Source organism: Thermobia domestica, chromosome 10 (genome assembly GCF_964235325.1).
Source record: "Thermobia domestica chromosome 10, izTheDome1.hap1.1, whole genome shotgun sequence".
NCBI lineage: Eukaryota > Metazoa > Arthropoda > Insecta > Zygentoma > Lepismatidae > Thermobia > Thermobia domestica.
Genome location: NC_137463.1, coordinates 137891990 through 137913176, shown reverse-complemented (window position 1 = coordinate 137913176; position 21187 = coordinate 137891990). Strand labels below are relative to the sequence as shown.

The following is a 21187-nucleotide window of genomic DNA, read 5'->3' as shown; positions in this document are numbered from 1 at the left end:
TTTTTGTTGAGTTGTCTTTCGTAATCTGCTGGTTATTAGCAGTTTTGTGTCTTTTCGTGTGGCACATCTTGCACCATACCTCAAATAATGACCGAGACTGGAAAACCTGAAATAATCATATTTTATAAGATGAATAAAGGCGGAGTGGATACGCTTGACAAAAATGTACAGATTACACATCAAGTCGTCGAACAAAACGATAGCCATTGACAATTTTCTTTATGGTGGTGGATGTTGCGTGTGGTGTCAATGCGTATGTCTTGCATCAAGTCTACGCTAAGTCCGCAGTGATGACAAGACATGACCACAAAAACGTTGGCAAAAGGACTTGTTAGGCCTCACATAGAACATAGATTGTTCATCGGACATCTGCCACGAGAGCTGAGTTTTTCAATCAAGAGCATACTACAGCTTGAAAGTGAGTTTCCCACCATCACGCACAAGGAGTTGAGGAGGAAAACATAGTTTTCTGTCCACTGAGTTGTAAACGGAAAGAGAAGATATTCGTGTCAGCAGTGTGTGTTCCCGATTTCCTTGTAGTGCAGAAAAAAATATAAGTGCCTACCTGACAGGGGTGTAGCCAAGGGGGGGCATCAGGACCAGCCCCCCCAAATGATTTCCTGTACCCCCAAATGACCAGCTTTTACAACATCATAGTAAAATTATCTCGCTTCATTCATTTAAAAGTAACGAAGTTTACTGACAATTAATAATTTACCGTAAAATAATATGCAAAAATATTGTTTTTCCATACCGATCGAAAAATAGGATACTTTTTTGTGACAGCAAATTACACAATTTACTGCGATTTATATTTGACAGTCTGAAGCCAAACTTTTTAACAAGGTACTATAAATACAGCCATAAAACAAAGGTACTGAACTGATTTGTAACTACAGTATATTTTTATATGCTTTAGCCAGTATTTTAAAAGACATAGAGGATGGAAAATTTGGTGAGAAACAATGTTTTTATTCAGTTTGGATTTCATTCGATCTCTCTTTTATTTCTACTCAGTGTAATAAAATAATTATGTTTTTTTCTTTTTTTAGTCACGAATAATAAATAAATATTTTTGTCAGGAAACCGTAATGAAATTAAGTGAAATTTCAAAGAAAATCAATCTTGTGTACATAGGTTCTGTATACAAGGTCTTAAATTTAAATACAAGGTGATTGTCCTCTACGGTGATTGTCCAAAGAATGGAACAGGTAATAATCGGACGGTGCAATACCCGCGGAATATATTGGTTGCAATATTGTTTCCCATCCAAGGCGTAGAATGGTGACCTGAGCCATCCTAGCCACGTGGGACTTAGCGTTGTCCCGTAAACGAGGACCCGTTTGCAATTCAGAAGTGATGGTTCCAGAGTTTTGAGTTTTTCTTGAACACAGCTCAATTTCTGACACTACACAGTTGCATTGATACTCTGACCAGCTGGTAGCAGTTCCCGATGCACGATGCGCCAAACACACAGAATGACCTTCTTCTGGTGCAGTGCTGGTTTCGGTTGTTTTGAAATCGGTTCATGGGATGCTAACCAATGATGATGGCGCTGTGGAGCTTCGTATAGGGCCCACTTTTTATCACATGTCAACACCTTGTCCAGAAATGGCTCCGAAACAGTAAATTTACACAGGCGACTGTCGCGTTGCCTTCTGGCCCGGAGTCAAAACATGTGGGACCCATCGACCCAACTTGTAGTGCTTCCCAAGTTGATGGATGTGCTGCCGAATGGTTTCTCCACTCACACTGAATTGTAGTCTCAGTTCCTCTTTGTACATGTGTTGGTGTTGTTTTCCATTGTTTCATCATCGTCCTTAAACTTGTTAAACCATCGCTGCACAATCCGCGCCGTCACGACACCCTCACCAAAGGCCTGGCATATCTTCTGTCCCGCTGCAGCGGCGTTTGATCTCCATTTGAACTAGTTCAGCATACACGCGCTTATGACGCTCTGTGGATGTTCCGTGTTCCCTCTGTCCTTACGCAAGTTCACGGTGTATCTGAATTGCCACAACCAAGTAGTATGTTGGATATACCCACACCAACAACTGACCTTCGCCTTATTTACACTCTCATTCAAGTCACGGTATGAGGATTAATTGAACGCAGACCTCCACGAAAAGTGACAGAACTTTCTTGGTTACCTTTATAGTTATGCACAAAAGTAGGTCCCGTTTGGTCCCGGGCAGTAGTTTTTGATTAAGCATATTAAAAACTACCTTGAATGTAATTTATGGATAATAATAATAATAATAATAATAATAATAATAATAATAATAATAATAATAATAATAAGAAGAAGAAGAAGAAGAAGAAGAAGCTAAAATAGTGTTTTTAGTTTTCCAGAAGGAAACCAAAATTTTCCTTTTTTTCAGGCCTCAAAAACACTAGAAGCAACACATTTTTTTTGTCTTTGTACATTGTAGCTGGCCTCCCCTCAAAAACGACGGGCCCCTCCAACATAAACCTGCTGGCTACATCCCTGCTACCTGAAGAAATTACATGCTGTCAGAAAAGTTAGTGCGGTACTTTCTTTACCGGCAAAACGTATTTTCTTTACTTTTGCCATCATATAAGAACTAAAAATAAGTTTTATTCATTACCTTTTCACTACAAAAAATGTAACACTACCACCATAACGGTACTTTCTTGTAAGTTTAAAAAAGCTAAAATTCCATGTTTTTTCTCCGTTTTTACTGTATTTTTTATTCTCAGTGCATCTATAAGAACAGTGCATTTTAAATTAGTGTTATTTTGACTACATAGAAACAGAGAAAATAATTGAAAATTGCAACAATTCCAATTTTAGAATAACAATGAAAGTATTGTTGCAAATTTTGACTATGCTCTCTTTCTCATTGCTTTAAAAATATAATGTTTTTTTTTTTTTTTTACATCGTGAAATTACTATGTTTTATTTTTCTATAAGCAACAAAGATATGTAGAATAGCATTTTAAAAAATATGCAACAAAACTACTATTCAGAAAATGTGAAACAACAATGCGGTCTGACAGACCGTTCCATAGTAGTTACGTGATTATTTTCGTCAATAGTACTTAAGGGTTAATAATCCAATTGCATCTCTTGTGGCCTTGCCTCTTCTGAACCCGAATTGCTCCTCCTCAACTTGTTTATTTGTTCTTTCATATAACCGTCTGTTCAGTATTCGGAGCAGAATTTTAGCTGCATGAGATATGAGACTAATAGTTCTATAACCCTCACATTTCTTTGGGTTCGATCTCTTAGCCATCGGTATCATGATCGTTTTCAGAAAGTCTTTTGGCCATTCTCCTGTTTCATTGAGCTGAGCGAAGCGAAGCTCTTATACTCCGGTTAGCCGTTTGGTTGTCCGCGAACTTCTCCTAGACCGTTTGGCCGATCTCAACCAAACTTAGCACGCTGATAGAGTATGTCGTTCTGAGTGACAACATAGGTCGAAATCAAAAATCCGATGTACCATCGAGGAATAATCACCGAAAAACGCTTCCTCCTAGACCGTTTGGCCGATCTCAACCAAACTTAGCACGCTGATAGAGTATGTTGTGCTGAGTGACAACATAGGTCGAAATCAAAAATCCGATGTACCATCGAGGAATAATCACCGAAAAACGCTTACTCCTAGACCGTTTGGCCGATCTCAACCAAACTTAGCACGCTGATAGAGTATGTCGAGCTGAGTGACAACATAGGTCGAAATCAAAATTCCGATGTACCATCGAGGAATAATCACCGAAAAACGCTTCCTGATTACGTAGTTTAAGCTCGCTCAGCTCATTTCATTGCAATCGGGTATATCCATTGCATTCCTAGTATATTTCATTCCATAGTCGGAACAATTTTTAATTTCCCTCGTCTCCTATATTTTTAATGATTTCGATTGGTATGTTATCTATTACGGTTGCTTTTCCATTCCTAATCTCGGATATAGCCTTTTCAAACTCATCCCGAAGAATACTAAATCCTTTATCATCCTCGCCTACTTCAATTTCTACTTCAACATTTAGGCTACATGGTCTATCCCTACTCTCATATAAGTCTTCAATGTATTATTTCCACCTTCCTATGACCTCATTTCTCTTGCTGCCTACCTTCCCATTCTTATTTTCTACTGCCATCATAATACCCCCTTGTTTCCTCCGAAATTCCGTAGATTTCACCTCCTTGTATATTTCCTCATATTTCCCAACTCTTTCTAATTCTTCTATGTCCTCGCATTTTCTTTTGTAAAACTCTTCCCTCGCTCTGTCTGTTTCTCTTCGTAATTCATTATTTAACTTTCTGTACATCTTTCTGCCCTCTTCTGTATCAACCTGTTTCCACGCCTTCCTCTCCCTCACTTTTCTGCAACATCTGCTCTGTAACCCATGGTTTCTTAGCAGTTTTGTGTTCGCGGTAACCTACTGCTTCTTCTGCGGCTTGCTGTAAGCAACGTTTAATATGTTCGCACCGTGCGTTACTACCTGCACATATCCTTTCTTCGTTTGAACATTTTTCTCCGAATTTTTTAACGAAAAGATTTCTTATTTACTCGTTTTTCAACTTTTCAGTATTCAACACTTTGTTACCTAGTTTTTTTCTGCCTACATTTTTCAGTTGAATATCTACTTCGGTCAGCACAAGATTATGATCAGAGAAAATATCAGCCCCGGAAAGGGTCTTCGCGTTCTTTATGCTATTCCGATACCTATCCTGAATCATAACATAGTCTATCTGATATATTCCGCCGTCTATTGGTGATTTCCATGTATATCTTCTTCTCTTGTGCTGATTGAACCAAGTGTTCCCAATTACTAGTGAATTCTGTCTACAGAAATTCACCAATCCCTCTCCCCTTTTATTTCTTTCGCCTAAACCATATTTGCCTACGATACTACCTTCCTGTTTTTCTCCCAAAACTGCATTGAAATCTCCCATTAGAATTATGCATGCACCTTTCTTCTCCCTATCTATAATTGCTTCTATTTTCTCATAATTTTCCTTACTTCATCATTTGCATGCGAAGTCGTCGGTGCATATGTATGTATCACCACTAGATCCTTCGTTTTTCCTTTAAGTCTTAACATCATAACTCTATCATCAATAAATTCTACTTTCACTACCTTCTCTTCTAAGCGCTTTCCAAGAATTATTCCTACGTCATTATGACCGCCCTTTTCATTATCTGAATAAAACATTCTATATTCTTCGCTGTTCAATACCCCATTACCTTCCCATCTAACTTCACAAACGCCTACCAAATCTAAATTATTTTGTTTCATTTCTTCTTTAAGATTTTCTAATTTTCCTTCCTGTAACGTACTACGTACGTTCCATGTCCCTATCCTAAACCTTCTGCTCTTCCTTGTCTTTCTTTCTCTGTCTGTCTTCCCCCCATTATTACTTTCTCGTCGAATAGTCCTTCCCAAGTCATCCCCCTCCTGGAGATCCAAATGGGGGGATATTTTACCTCCGGAACTACATTTTGACCTGCGAAAGACCACTGTTCATATTTTCTCTTTTTGCTGCCAGCAAACTAGGGAAAATAGAGTGGTGGCTTCCCGCTGCCTTCCACCCCGCAGTATCCCAGTCGTTAAAGTTACTCTGACCAGGCCTGGGACTAATGTCCAAGTTGCCGTACCAATCACTATGATTTCCGCCAACTTGGCTACTGGAGAACTGCTGCCTTCTCCCAGAACAGAAAAAAAATGAAGATAATTGTAAAATCTTGAAAAATGGAGATGTCGAGTTTGTGAAAATTTGGTATATATAAGCGTCTTTTACAACGACAAATATTCAGTTTCTTCGTATTTTCTCTTAGCCAATGTATGAGGCTCATTTTGTACTACCAGAATCCGTTAAGGGGGCAGACTACTAAATATTTTTCAAAAGCTATCAATTATTTTGCCAGTTTTTCGTAAGTAAAAAGAGATAATGAAATGTAACTTACTTCAGTAATAGATTATAATCTTATTCTACACCCAAAAATACGAATCGGAAGAATTTTCAGTGTTGCCATCCATAGAAATTACAGTGTGACCAGAATTTGAATTATCTAAAAATTTAGGTTATGGCAGCGACTAGAAAAATGCACTCAACGGCAATTGATGACTTATCATGTTGTCTGTGTTCCTTGTTAACTACTATTTAAATAATATTTGTATATATTTTGTACCAGTAGAATTAAAATACAAATGTTATTTTAAAAGTAATAATAATAATAATAATAATAATAATAATAATAATAATAATAATAATAATAATAATAATAATAATAATAATAATAATAATATCCATCAGTCACAACCAACAGAATCCTGCTTGAGGCAAGTATACTTCGAACATTACTTGTGTGAAGTTGAGCTCCTCCGTGGCTAAGCGGTTAGCGTACGCGTCTTTGGCGTGGGAGTCCCGGGTTCGATTCCCGGCGGGAGCTCATGTGATTCGGATTCCACGTTAATCAGTAGGTCCACGTCTCATATAGCCTCGCTGCTAAACGGGACGTTAAACTCAAAATCAACTCAACTCAACTACTTGTGTGAAGTCAGTTAGTGTGTCATCTATGTTGATTTCACCTCGTTACTTTACTTTTGACGCTCAACAATGCTTTCCTAAATGCTTTCCTTGGAACATTGAACTTCTCGAATAGTTTTTTATGAGACAAAATTTTGAAAGTGATTACGCTACAGTTACAGGCAGTGGAAGAAATAATTGAATACTTGTAGCAACAGCGGATTACCCCATTTGGATCTCCGGGAGGGGGATGGTTCGGGAAGGACTATTAGACGAGAAAGTAATAATGGGGGAACACAGACCGAGAAAGAAGGACAGAGAACAGAAAAAGATTTAGGATAGGGACATTGAACGTACGTACTATGTTACAGGGAGGAAAATTAGAAAATCTTAAAGAATAAATGAAACAAAATAAGTCTTAACAACATAATTCTATCATCAATAAATTTTACTTTCACTACCTTTAATCGTTTTTCAAGAATTATTCCTACACCATTATGACCGCTCTTTTCATTACCTGAGTAAAACATTCTATATCCTTCGCTGTTCAACACCCCATTACCTTCCCATCTAACTTCACAAAATCCTACCAAATCTAGATTATAGGGACAACGAAGGATCTAGTTGTGATACAGACATATGCGCCGACGACTTCGCATGCAACTGAAGAAGTAGAAGAAAATTATGAGAAAATAGAAGAAATTATAGACAGGGATAAGAGGGTGCATACGTAATTCTAATGGGAGATTTCAATGCAGTTGTTGGAGAAAAACAGGAAGGTAGTATCGTAAGCAAATATGCTTTAGGCGAAAGAAATAAAAGGGGAAGGGGAGAGGAGGAATTTCTGTAGACAGAATTCACTAGTAATTGGGAACACTTGGTTCAATCAGCACAAGAGAAGAATATATACATGGAACTCACCAATAGACGGCGGAATATATCACATAGACTATGTTATGATTCAGGAGAGGTACCGGAATACCTTAAAGAACGCGAAGACCCTTCCCGGAGCAGGTATTTTCTCTGATCATAATCTTGTGCTGGCCAAAGTAGGTCTGTTTAACTGAAAAATGTAGGCAGAAGAAAAGTAGGCAGCAAAGTGTTGAATACTGAAAAGTTGTAAAACAAGGAAATAAGAAATATTGTCGTTGAAAAATTCGAGGAAAAATGTTCAAACGAGGAAAGGATAGGCTCAGGTAGTAACGCACGGTGGGAACATATTAAACGTTGCTTACAGCAGGCTGCAGAAGATGCAGTAGGTTACCTCGAACACAAAACGGCTAAGAAACCATGGATTACAGAGCAGATGTTGCAGAAAAGTGAGGGAGAGGAAGGCGTGGAAACAGGTTGATACAGAAGAGGGCAGAAAGATGTACAGAAAGTTAAATAATGAATTACGAATAGAAACAGACAGAACAAGGGAAGAGACAGATGTACAAGGAGATGAAATCTATGGAATTTCGGACGAAACAAAGGGATGGAAAAATAAGACACGAATACAGTAGAAAATAAGAATGGGAAGGTAGTCAGCGAGAGAAATGAGGTCATAAGAAGGTGAAAAGAATACGTTGAAGACATATGAGAGTAGGAATAGACCGTGTAGCCTAAATTTTGAAGTAGAAAATGAAGTAGGCGAGGATGATAAAGGATTTAGTATTCTTCGGGATGAGTTTGAAAGGGCTATATCCGAAATTAGGAATGGAAAAGCAACCGTAATAGATAACATACCAGTCGAATTCATTAAAAATATAGGAGACAAGGGAAAGAAAGAATTGTTCCGACTATGCAATGAAATATATGAAACAGGAGAATGGCCAAAAGACTTTCTGAAAACGATCATGATACCGATGGCTAAGAGATCGAACCCAAAGAGATGTGAGGGTTATAGAACTACTAGTCTCATATCTCATGCAGCTAAAATTCTGCTCCGAATGCTGAACAGACGGTTACATGGAAGAACAAATGAAGAAGTTGACGAGGAGCAGCTCGGGTTCAGAAGTGGCAAGGACACAGGAGATGCAATTAGATTACTAAGGGCGATCGGTGAAAGATTTATAGAAAAAGGGAAAGAAGTGTTTGTTATATTTATTGATCTAGAAAAGGCTTTTGACCGCGTGAATTGGGAATTGTTTTTGGGAGTTCTAACGAAGATAGTGTTGGAATGGAAAGATAGAAGACTCATAAGAAACTTATACATGAACTAACAAGTAAGTGTTAGGATAGGGGAAGAACTGACGGAAGAGAGTCCAATTGGAAGGGGAGTTCGACAAGGGTGCTGCCTCTCGCCAACACTATTTAATGTATATCTAGAAGAGGTAGCGAAAAAGAGCCTACATGATGATGACGGCATTTCGGTAGGAGGTAGAATGATTAGATGCATAAGATTTGCAGACCATATGGCGCTTCTTGCAGAATGTGGAGAGAAAATCAATAAAATGTTAGAAAAAATGAGAAAGGGCTTTGAAGATTATGGGATGAAAATAAATGTTAGAAATACAAAAGCCATGATAATTGGAACGAAGAGGTCTGTGTCAAATATAAAAGTGAGACGGGAGAAAATAGAACAAATGAATAGTGTTCGATATTGGATAGTATTCTTAGTAATGACATGAAGTGCGAACGTGAAGTAAAAGCAAGGATAGGAATGGCAAAAGAAGCCTTTAGTAGAAAGAAAAGTCTGTTTTGTGGGACCTTGAATAAAGAGTTAAGAAAAATACTCATAAATACTTCGTGTGGAGTGTTGTACTGTATGGGACGGAAACATAGACATTACGTAAAGGTGATGAAAATCGACTGGAAGCCTTCAAACTGTGGGTGTGGAGAGGAATGGAAAGAATTAGTTTGGGTCAAGAGGAAAACGAATGAGAGAATGTTAGAAGTGGTGGGGGAGAGAAGAACACTTAGATATTATTGAGAAGAGGAAGAGAAACTGGATGGGACATTGCCTAAAAAGAGATTGTATCATGAGGGACGTCCTAGAGGGTATGGTGGCGGGAAAGAGAGGGACGGGCAAAGGAGACTACAATTAAATGGATGATATAGAAACAGAAAGATCATACGCGAAGACAAAAGAGGTTAGCGGAGGACCGTGGAGCATGGAAGCTTCTCAGCTGCGGCAAGTGACCTGTCAATAAGTGCAGAATACCTATGATGATGATGTAGCAACATCAGGGACACTGGACATAATGGACGAATTTTGAAGAAAAAGAATATTACTTACGTCTTTTACTGATCCTGACCGCAGCTTTGCTAATTTGTCTTTGAGCGCTGATTGGGAACGTAAGATCCGTGTAGAAAATTCCGATGATAAATCGTCTTTATAAAATAAAGACAACTTCTGTGATGATCATAACAATTCATCATCATTGAGACGCAATAATTCATAAGGTTTCAAAATAGAAATCATTTCTGTCACATTTTTCATTGAGAAGAATCTGTTCCGTAACTGGAAGAAAACAACGTCAAAGATCGGTAGAAACACTTTCACTCTAAAACACTTCTCTTCATCTGTTAATCGTTCGTCTTCACAAAAGATGTCGAGATTGTCCCCAATGCGCTTTGATTTGAAAACTGGTGCAACTTCCCAGGTTTCCACTAGGAATGGTCAAAAACGGTTTTTATAAAACCGGAAACCGGTTCCCAGAAAAACCGAAATCCGAAAAACCGACATTTTGGTTTTTCCGAAACCGGTTTCGGTTTTCTCCAAAATTCGGTTCTGTTTTTTTGCCGAAACCGGTCTCGGTTTTTTCCAAAACCGGTTCGTTTTTCACCGAAACTGGTTTCGGTGAAAACTTGGAAAACACATAAGACTATTTTTGTGCGAACGCAATGTTTACGGAGAACAACAAAACACTATCCTGGTCAGAAATAGAACCAATTTTGGAAATAAACCGGAACGGTTTTGAAGGAAATCGAAACCGGATCCTTTGAAAAACCGAACCGGTTTTGGAGAAAACCGAAACCATTTTTGTTGAAAAACCGAACCGATTTTTGGGAAAATCGAAACCGGTTTCTGTGAAAAACCGTGTTCTGGAAAATTTCACAATCCGGTTTCGGTTTTCCTAAAAACCGAAAACCCGTTTTTTGTGCCCGCCACTAGTTTCCACTAAGTTAGATGCCATTCTTTTAATTTCTTAGAAGTTATTACGGCAGTGTTCTAATTCATTTATTGAGTTTTTGTCATGCTAGATGACTCGAAAAAATGAAATGAAATCTTTGAGTTTTACGTCCCTCGATTATGCCGGTGAGGCTAAAGGAGACGGGCTAGATGACTCGATTAAGTCCACTGTTTCACTTTATAATTTTTTTGAAACCAGATTCACAGTAGTTAGAATCTTCCCTGGATTATAATGTGTAGCACAAACTCATAACACTCGAGCTTTTTCTTCAGTTGACATGCTTCGGATCGTTCCCGTCTTTTATTGCAGGTGAGGCTTATTTTAGTCAACGCTTTCAAAATATCACTATAACGAGACTTCAGAGCAAGGAGAGTGTTTGTTCTTGATGTCCATCTGGTACGGCATAGTTTATTTAACGTATAACAAAATACTTTGGTTTGAGTAATATTTACCTGTACCTTGGGCAGAAAGTACTCATATATGTGCACTATACTTAGTAGAATGTTCATTTCATATTAACAAAAGAAGAATGTTTTTAATATATGTAAGTGATTATTATGGGATAGTTGTTGCTATGGACAGGTTTTATGGTTACCTAGTCAGTGAGTTTGTGTACTTAACAGTTTTAAGAAAAGGATATTATAAGTTATATCAAATAATAAACCAGTTTAGCACCGTTTATAGACGTTGTCTTTTTTATTAAAAAGGTGAGATTAATGGTACATAATTATCAAAGCTAATATTTTCATGCCAAAGAAATACTACCACTTCGAATTTTTATCTCAGCAAACGAACCAGGTTTACGACTATCTTTTTGATAAGTCGTTATAAAAATTTTGGTTTACCTCACCCGGGACTTTGTAAATTCAATTCCCGAAGAAGAGTAAGGTTGAATTTACTTTTATACTACAGTTAATGAATACGAACTTAACCATATTGCGAAGTGGTAAAGTAATCATAAGAAAAATGGACAACGAAACAATGCAGCAGGAATCAAATACTAGTGACAAAGGTGAAGCTAGTGTAACACCAGGATTGACATCGGAGGATCGAATCTTGTTAGCTTTACAGCGACAAATGATGCAGATGTCTACCGAGATAAAGCAGACCATGGAACAGAAGTTCAACGAAGCTAACAAACAAAATGAAGAATTAAAGCAGACCATGGAACAGAAGTTCAACGAAGCTAACAAACAAAATGAAGAATTAAAGCAGACCATGGAACAGAAATTCAACGAATCTAACAAGACCATGGAACAGAAGATAGAACTGAAGTTTGACGAAGCTAACAAGCAATATGAAGAATTAAGTAGACGGATAGAACGGATAGAACAGAAATCAGATGAAACGAAACAAACAATTGTCCAGGTGGTGAATGACATATCCTCACAGTTCGAGGAAAAGTTAAAAAGGATATCCGATAATTGTCAAGAAAAGCACAATCACCAAAACCAAGAAATTAGTGCTGTAAAAAAAGATTTAGAAGTAATAGAATCTTCCATTAAACAGCAAAAGATCCAGGTCAGCAACAATTCTAATAACATACATGTAAATACACAGTTGTTAGCTACTATTCAGGAAGAGATTAGAACGTTACAGGCTAAAGACAACATTTACCGTAATAACTTGGGTAGTGATCGCTTTGAGTTGCCCCACTCACCAGAGATGAACTCGCCTTCGCCGGGGTCTGATGAGGATATTATACTAGAAGAAAGTTGTCCGAAGAGTACTGATGAGCGAAACGTAGATGGTGCGCCGACACAGCACGTCATGGATAGGAACTATCACTTAACAAGAACAAGGAATGAGAAAAAGAAGGTAAAATTAAGTGTTAAGATGAGTGAAATTCGAGCTATGAGCAAATTCAGTGGTAAGTGTAATGAGAATGCTACTTCTTTCTTAGAGAAATTCCAAGACGAATGCAATATAATGTGTATCGAGCGATCACAATATATGAAATTAATACCCCATGTATTACTCCCACCTTGTTCCTTATGGTTTAAAGCGATACGTGATCACATTAGTACATATGAGGAATTCACAGCGGCATTGATCGCAAATTATGAAAATGACTTTTTGCTGGCAAATAGAGATGCCACCCTTAGAAATCAACACTTCAATCCTCGATTGCATAAATCTGTTGTAGAGTTTGTTGTAAATGTCTACAACGAATTAAAGGTCGTTAATCCATTACAATCGGAATCGAGAATAATAGCATCGATTCGAAATTTGCTTCCATTTAAATTGCAACAGATCTTATTTTCCACACAGTGTATGAGTTTCAGCCATTTATTGATGCTTGTCCAATGCTACGAAACTCAATACCATGCCATGAATCCACAATCAGGAATGGGTAAAAATAAGAATAATTCAGATCATTTGGTGCCAGTTCGGAATTTAGATATCCGAAGTGTGAATGATATGAAACCTAACCTAAGCCGAGTATACTCTAGCAATCAAAATGAGCAAAATAGACAAGGTTATGTAGGGAATCCGCCTAACCTAATTAATCGTAGCAATTCACATGTTAGACCATATAGTCAAAATAGGTTTAAAAATAGACGTAATGTATGGCGAAATTCCAGAAATGCAGCGAACTACGTGGATAGACGTAATTGGAGATCAAGAGATGGGACTTCATACCAAAATCAGAATCACGATGAAAGACATGTACAACATAATGTAGAACCTAATCATGATAGCGCAGTACAGTGTACTTTATTAGAATCGTATGTAAGTACGAACGTAACCTGATTACCGTTACTGAAATTAGGTTAAACCCATATTAGTTATAGATTCTTGTGAATTTTCATTTTTAAGTTTATGTGTTAATATCAATAATGAAAACGATTCTTATAAATACTTGAAGTGCTTAAATAGAGTTTTAGGTAGACTGGAAAATTAATTTTCAAATGATTTTTATTCTTTCTTGTTCATGTGAAGAATCATAATTCGATTTATAATTAATTAAAAGCAAAGATTATTTATATTAGATTGATTTGTGTTGAAAACTTAATTGTCAAAGATTATGTTAAGAAGAAGATCTATTCTATAAAACTAATTATTCAACGACTACCTTGAATGAGATTCTTCTTTATTATAATATCTTAGTGCTACGATGTATATCTTTAAATGTAACATCTAACTTATTTATTATATAATGCGCTCTGACTATTTATAACCCACGTTTGTCCTTTACGATTTTTGAAATCGCACCCTTCGACGACTAATTAAATAAGCGACGATATTTTTAATAAGAAAATGTAATAATAATATAATGGATAATAATGAAATAAATATAATTAATGTAATTAAAGATAAATATTGATGAAATGTAAGATTTGTTATGAATGTATTTATATATATGTATATGTGAAATATAATGAATAGATATACAAGGTGCGATCAAAATATGATGGACATATGTAATGTGAGAACACTAATGTAAACGGACCAGTGGTTCTTGAAGATAAAAGCCAAGCCAACTCATGACTTTTATATTCAGTCCCTTTGTCGAGCGACATTTTTATATAACAAAATACTTTGGTTTGAGTAATATTTACCTGTACCTTGGGCAGAAAGTACTCATACATGTGCACTATACTTAGTAGAATGTTCATTTCATATTAACAAAAGAAGAATGTTTTTAATATATGTAAGTGATTATTATGGGATAGTTGTTGCTATGGACAGGTTTTATGGTTACCTAGTCAGTGAGTTTGTGTACTTTTACGAAAAGGATAAGTTTTAAGGAAAGGTACAGTTTTAAGAAAAGGATATTATAAGTTATATCAAATAATAAACCAGTTTAGCACCGTTTATAGACGTTGTCTTTTTTATTAAAAAGGTGAGATTAATGGTACATAATTATCAAAGCTAATATTTTCATGCCAAAGAAATACTACCACTTCGAATTTTTATCTCAGCAAACGAACCAGGTTTACGACTATCTTTTTGATAAGTCGTTATAAACGTAAGGGGCTTCGAATTAAAATTGGTGGAACTAACGGAAATTAATTCTAAAATATCTTAACGTGTTGTGTTTTGCTTCCACTGAAAGAAAAAGCAAAATTGTTGTACAGTACCAAAAAAAAAATGTTTCCTCTTTCGACATTTTTGCAGCAGTCGTTTAAAATTACCTTTAAATTGTGTTCGGCGCAATGGAAATAAATTGCTGTGGGTTTTTTCTCCCTTATTCTAGTTTGAACTCCATTGTATATCCCACTCATTGTGCTTAGTCCATCATATAATTGTCCCTGACATTTGAATATGGACAAATCACTATTTTCGAGTAAATTTATAATGTCATTCTCAATTCCCTTTGTACTGGAATCAGCAGCTTAAAAAACTCGGGAAAAGATTCATACACAGTCACTGAGAGAGGAATACCATGGTCATCACGACTTACTATGACATAATGAATTACTTGACTTAATGATATCAGTAATAGAATAAAAAGGAGCTGACTTATTTTCGGTAACAATATCATTTTTGCCGAGTTTTCAAGCAGTTGAATAAGTTCATTCTGGATTTTAGGAGTCACGTAGGTTACATTGGATTGACTTTTCAGAATCTGTTTCAATACAGGATCGGACTGTGAAAGTAATGCAATAAATGTTAAAAAGTTCCCGATACGAAGTTCACCAATTTTGTCATAGTATCACGGCAAGCAGTATTTTGAGTTACTAAAGTAATTATAACATCTACTATTCGCTTCAATAATTCTTTCCACTCATTCAACTTATTATTTTATTCTGTGGTTAGCTTCAAGTCAATTGTCTCCACGTTTCATAAGTAACACATGCGCACAAGTAGGAACGAATAAGATTTTCATGTTTTTTATTTTTCTTAACAATCCTTGCCTATCACGAATGCCGTTACTCCACTGGCTTTCATTACCACCAAACTACCAGCATGGTACATAATAAACACTATTAAACTTAATCGAGTAGCACAGCTACAATTGAGGTATTTGACAACGTAGACTGGAATATCATGTTCAGAGCGTTGAAGAATCTGAAAGTAGATTACAGAGACAGAAGAATAATATACCAACTTTATAGGAACCAGACAGTTGTTATAGGAAGAGTTCAGAAGGAAGCAAGAATAAGTAAAGGAGTGAGGCAAGAATGTGGACTTTCACCTCTCCTGTTCAACGTCTATATAAAAGAGCTATGAAAGAATTCTTGGATAAAAACGAGAAAGGCGTAAAAGTAAATGGTTACGTTTTCAGCACAATAAGGTTTGCTGATGACATAGCACTGATAGCGGAGAGCGATGAGGACATACAGGAAGCACTTTCAAACTTGAACTACCAACTGGAAAAAAACATGCAAAACGAAGATAAATAAGAAGAAAACCAAAGTTATAAAGTGCACAAGAACAGGACAGGAAGGGGCAAAGGTATGGCTAGATGTTTATAGATTCCAACAAAACAATTCTTAAAGCAAACGTATGGCTAGATGTTTATAGATTCCAACAAAACAATTCTTAAAGAAGTTCTTCAAAACGGAAACACATTTCCATCTATTCCTGTGGCACATTCAGTAGCAATGAAGGAAAACTATGCGAGTATGCAGTGTTTGTTGGAGAATGTGAAGTATGGTGAATACAAATGGTTTTTGTGTAGTGATTCCAAGGTATTTGCTACACAATAATGCCTTCCTTCCTATGTGAATGAGACAGCAGGGCAAAATTCCTTCACTAGAATCAAAAGCTGTGGTCAATCAGAACTACATTCGACTCCAGTAGGAAAATGGAACCTTCTAATATTAGTGTCATACTTCCGTATTTAAACATAAAGTTGGTGGTTATGAAACAATTCGCGTAGGCTTTGGACAAAAATGACACTTGCTTCAAATATATGAGTGACAAGTTTTCAAAACTAACACAGGAGAAACTGAAGGAAGAATTATTTAGAGGGCCACAGATAAGAAATTGATGATGGATCCAGGTTTTGAGAATACGATGGATGAAGTTGAACTGCTTGCGTGGACAAGTTTTAAAAGTGTAGTTAATAACTATGGGTAATAACAAGGCAGAGAACTACGAAGAGCTACTCAGTGATATGTTACTACACTTCCGATGATTGGGATTAAACATGAGTGTGAAGCTACACTTTCTGCATAGTCACTTGAGTTGCTTCTCAAGTAACTTGGGATAATTCATTAAGGAACACTGGAAGAGATTCCATCAGATAATTACACTCATAGAGAAAAGATATCAGGGAAGGTGCAATGTTAACATGCTTGCTGATTTTTGTTGGCTTCTGAAAAGGGAGTGAAGTTTTGCCTTATCTAGTTTCTGTACAAGTTTCTTTATTGATTTGTATTTAATGTGTATGTTTGAGTAGCCATTGTTATTGCTTCTATAGGTGTTACAAACCACTAAACTAGTTTCGTTTATGCATCTGTGTTACATGTACTAGTGTCGTATATTTGCTACTAAAGTAATTACCAAGCGTTTTAACGAGTTTGGTATAGTTGGTGTATAAGTATTACTACTGCTACTATAAATACTACAAACAATACCAATGGCGATTAAATCATTGCAGAAATATGATTAGATATTTAACATAAAAATATAAATGATCATGGGTAAAATTGAAGTATTGATATATAAGGGTTCCCATTTTTGTTTATGTAATAAATATGGATGTGGGTGATATCAAATTTAGCAGTAGATTTAAAACTGAATGTGCTACACGAAAGGTAACTATATTTTGGAAATCTACGCGCATTTCCGATTTCAAATCACCTTGAACATTCTATTTATCTCGGGTTTTATTTTTTTATATTTTTAAAATACACAAATTTCGCAATTTTTTCATGATTTGGCGCTTTTTATTAAGATACCTGATGTGTTAGCGTGAAACGAATTTCACTTTTGTAATCAGCATCCTCGAATTATATAAAAACAGAAAAATATCTAAGTTATCAGTTACTTCATTTCAAAATGTCGGGTTGTGTAATCAATTCATGTGCTGCAGTAAGCACTGGGAATTAAATGTATGTTTTCTAAATCCAGTTTCATGTGCAAACTTGTATGAACTCACCGCAAAACTCATCTGAGGACCGAAGGGTCTATGACAGAAAACAACGTAAAAACTAAATGGGAAAAGGACAAGTGACTGTGAACATCAAGTACCGTACAACCGAATATTTTTCTCATCAGCGAAAACACAGGTTTAGCAACGAGGAACTACTTTTGTTCCAATGCCATTTCTACTTTTGTTGAAGGTACTACCCCACGACCGTCTTAGGTTTATCAATATTTAGAAATGTTTGTTCCAGAATTTCTGTTATGATATGCTTACTTATTTTCATATAATTGGGGAAGAAATTTTCGCAGGCTAGACATTCCAACAGTGAAGTAAATGTTTTCGTAAAATACCATAACAGAATATAATAACCTTACCTTAACAGAATAACCTTAACAATACTTCTTATTCTACGTTAATTTATTCAACACTTAGTGAAAAGGAAATTCAAACAATAAATATCAAAAGTTAATACCTTGGATTCAATTTGTAACCATCAGGGCATGTGCAATAGAAAGATCCAAGTGTATTGATACAAATATGATGGCATTCTCCATTATTCTTTTCACATTCATTTACATCTGAAAAAAAAATAAAGCTAATTATGATTCACGAAATTAAATTTTGGACAACTTCATAATCGATAAAAGTAGAAAAATCTGTTAATTGAATAATACAATGCAAACGGATTCTAGTATCATAACACTTGTACTATTTATTATCATATAAAATTTTCTAATTATTATTTTCACTTACCACTTGTTAGCAATAAGAGAGGGCTACCAGGTCTGCATCAAACTTGCGATATAGATTAAATTTAAAGCATTATTTGTAGGGTAAACAGCCAGAAAAAGAAAGGAAGTGACAGACCTAATGTAAAGAAAACCCAATATTATGTAGTCGTATAGAGTAAATAATAATATCATCATAGATATTCTACCATAATTGATAGCGTCTTGCCTCAATTGAGAAGCTTCCGTGCTCTATGGTCTTCCACTAATCTCTTCGTCTTTACGTACCATAATACTGACAGCGAAATGAGAAGAAATAATGTTTCGTTTTACACTTCATGGCCATTTTACACCTCTGGCTATTGTAGCGCTCCAATACCTTCTGCAATTCAAACTAAACAGAATTTCAAGCTAAACAAAGGATATTTATCACAAACTAGTAAGTGAACAAGGAGTCAAGTAAGGTGTTTGTGGCCGGGCGTGCCTATTTTAATTCGTGGTAGCTAATATTCTAGACAATTTTAACAGAGCAACTATATATACGAATCAAAAATCAAATACGAATTGAGGGATAACTCAATTATCAAATTATTAAATGCCAAAGATTAAACTCAATTATAAATTCAATTAAAATATAAAATATTAAATATTAATAAATAACGGCCCATATAATCAACTACAAACTTCGCTAAATATTCGAATTAATTAAAGAAGTTAATTAAGATAACAACGATTCAGATATTTCTGTATAAACTTTCCAATTTCAATCCGAAGAGTATAATTTTCTAACCTTCCTATATTGAACAATCAAAATATTTTCACAAATTAATAAGTTAAATGTGAGTTTAAATACACAAATAACAAACTCATATTTACACCATAATTTCTTTACTGGAATATTCGCGATATTGCAACAACGGCAACGGTTGGCAACTGAAAGCTTATCCGACCCAACGCCAATACTACTTCTGATTCGCTTTAAACTAAGCAAAAAGCAGAAAAAATATAGGATGATAATTCAAAAATTACTCGAATTCTTTCTAGCTCAGTTTTAAATTGTCGGATTTAAAAAATGTTGCCGATACTCCGCTACTAATAAAACTGGCAACAAGGTTTTTGTCACAAGGAATCTGATTAGTGTTCTAAGTCGAGGGTGCTAAATTAAAAAATGAAATCAGTTTTTTCTATCGGGCTTAGATTTCTTGTGGTATGCTACCTCCTTATTATTGAAATCCTTGAATATCGGTAAAAACGCTGCATATGGTTTATTCTGCCATGGCTAAATTTAAGTAAGTTGCAGATTTATTGATTGAAATAAAATTGAGAGAATGTAAGATAAAATCAAGAAAAGTGCAAGGAGTTCCGATGCATGTCTTTGAGATCAATGAACATACTCCAAGAAATTATTGACGTTTGGCAATATATTGAAACACATAAAATTAACTGCGATTCTTGCCTCCTGTTTCGCAGCACTCTGAGTACTGATAGCGTGCGAAGTGGTTGCATGTTGTTTTAGGTTTGTGAAATTTGAGTGTTGTGGTCATTCAGAAGAAGAAAATGCCAAGTACCTGTGTCAATAGTGCAAATTCTTTTTGTTATATCTGTGGAGAAGTGACTCTCAATTCGCAAAAGCAATTGACCCTGCTTGTAAAGAAGTGTTACGAACTTTATTTCGGGTGTAAGGTTGGTGACCAAGACAAGAAACACCCTCTCCCACATATGCTGTTTGACGTGTTAGACTCCTGATAGGCTAGGCAAAAAGTTCAAGCATATGCCGTTCTCTGTTCCCCACGTCGAAAACAAAGAAAGAGTGTGCAATACTCGAATTTACCATCTGCTATGAGACCTGTATGCCACAGAGAGGACTTACCGGTACCAGTACCTCCACAAAATGTGATAGTGAGTGACGATGAATCTGGTAACGAGCATGAAGAAGCAGTGGGGGCTCGTACAGTTCGCGGCATAGAAATTGTTACAAAAATTCTAAGTCCAAATTAATAACAAGCACTTGCCCCGTTTTCTTATGCATCCAGAAATACACGTCTCAATCGATTAGTTGCTTTTAGTACGATCCAACTCCAACTCCTCACTTCATCCACCTCTCCTTGTCTACAACAGTGCGTGTGACGTAGTACACTCTTTCAATTCATACAAAAAAAAAGAGAGAAGAAACAGGAATCAAGTTATAGCTCTAAAACTGTCTTTTTCATTAATTTGTTCTGAAATATCTTTTAAGAGCCTATTTTTTTTAAATAAAAGTCACAATCTTTTCATACCTTCATTAATACCTTTAGTTTCATTCTTTCCCTTCTTTAAAGACTACAAGCTAGTAAGATGTTCCCTAAGAAATCTATGGAAATTGCATAACGGCAGTAAGTTTTGTGCTTCCTAAAGTCTGTAATGCACGCACAGAGCTCGAGAATATCTACTGACAGAAATGAGTGTTATTCAATGATTTATTTAATTTCTTTTCAGTAATTGCAAGCAAATGTTCCAAGAGCGTCATTTGGACAGGACAGAAGAGTGTAATTTCCCCTCCCTTGAGCTTCATAAATACATATTGTTTGATCAAAGTATAGTAATACACTAATAAAACAGTGAAAAATTTTTATCGGCGGAAACTCCCCCTCCCCGAATAAAATCTAAAATGACACTGGTTTTAGCAACAAACGTATAGAGTTACGATAGCACATTGCTAGACAGCTTACATTAGGTTTCAATAGTTGAAGGCCATATGAGTCCTGGGCGACATTGAGAGAGACAGAGAGAGAGAGAGGGAGATTTAAATATGGAGACAGAGAAG

At 36.0% G+C, this 21187-nt stretch overlaps 1 protein-coding gene across 1 annotated transcript in view; it reads right to left on the bottom strand.

Moving 5' to 3' along the window:
* Positions 1–21187, bottom strand: part of LOC145662734 (uncharacterized) — a gene marked incomplete in the record, with an annotated part of 1843005 nt that overhangs the window by 518664 nt on the left and 1303154 nt on the right. Inside the window, 1 exon segment of the mRNA XM_081728599.1 lies at positions 18129–18234. Within this exon segment, the coding sequence (XP_081584725.1) occupies positions 18129–18234 (106 nt within the window).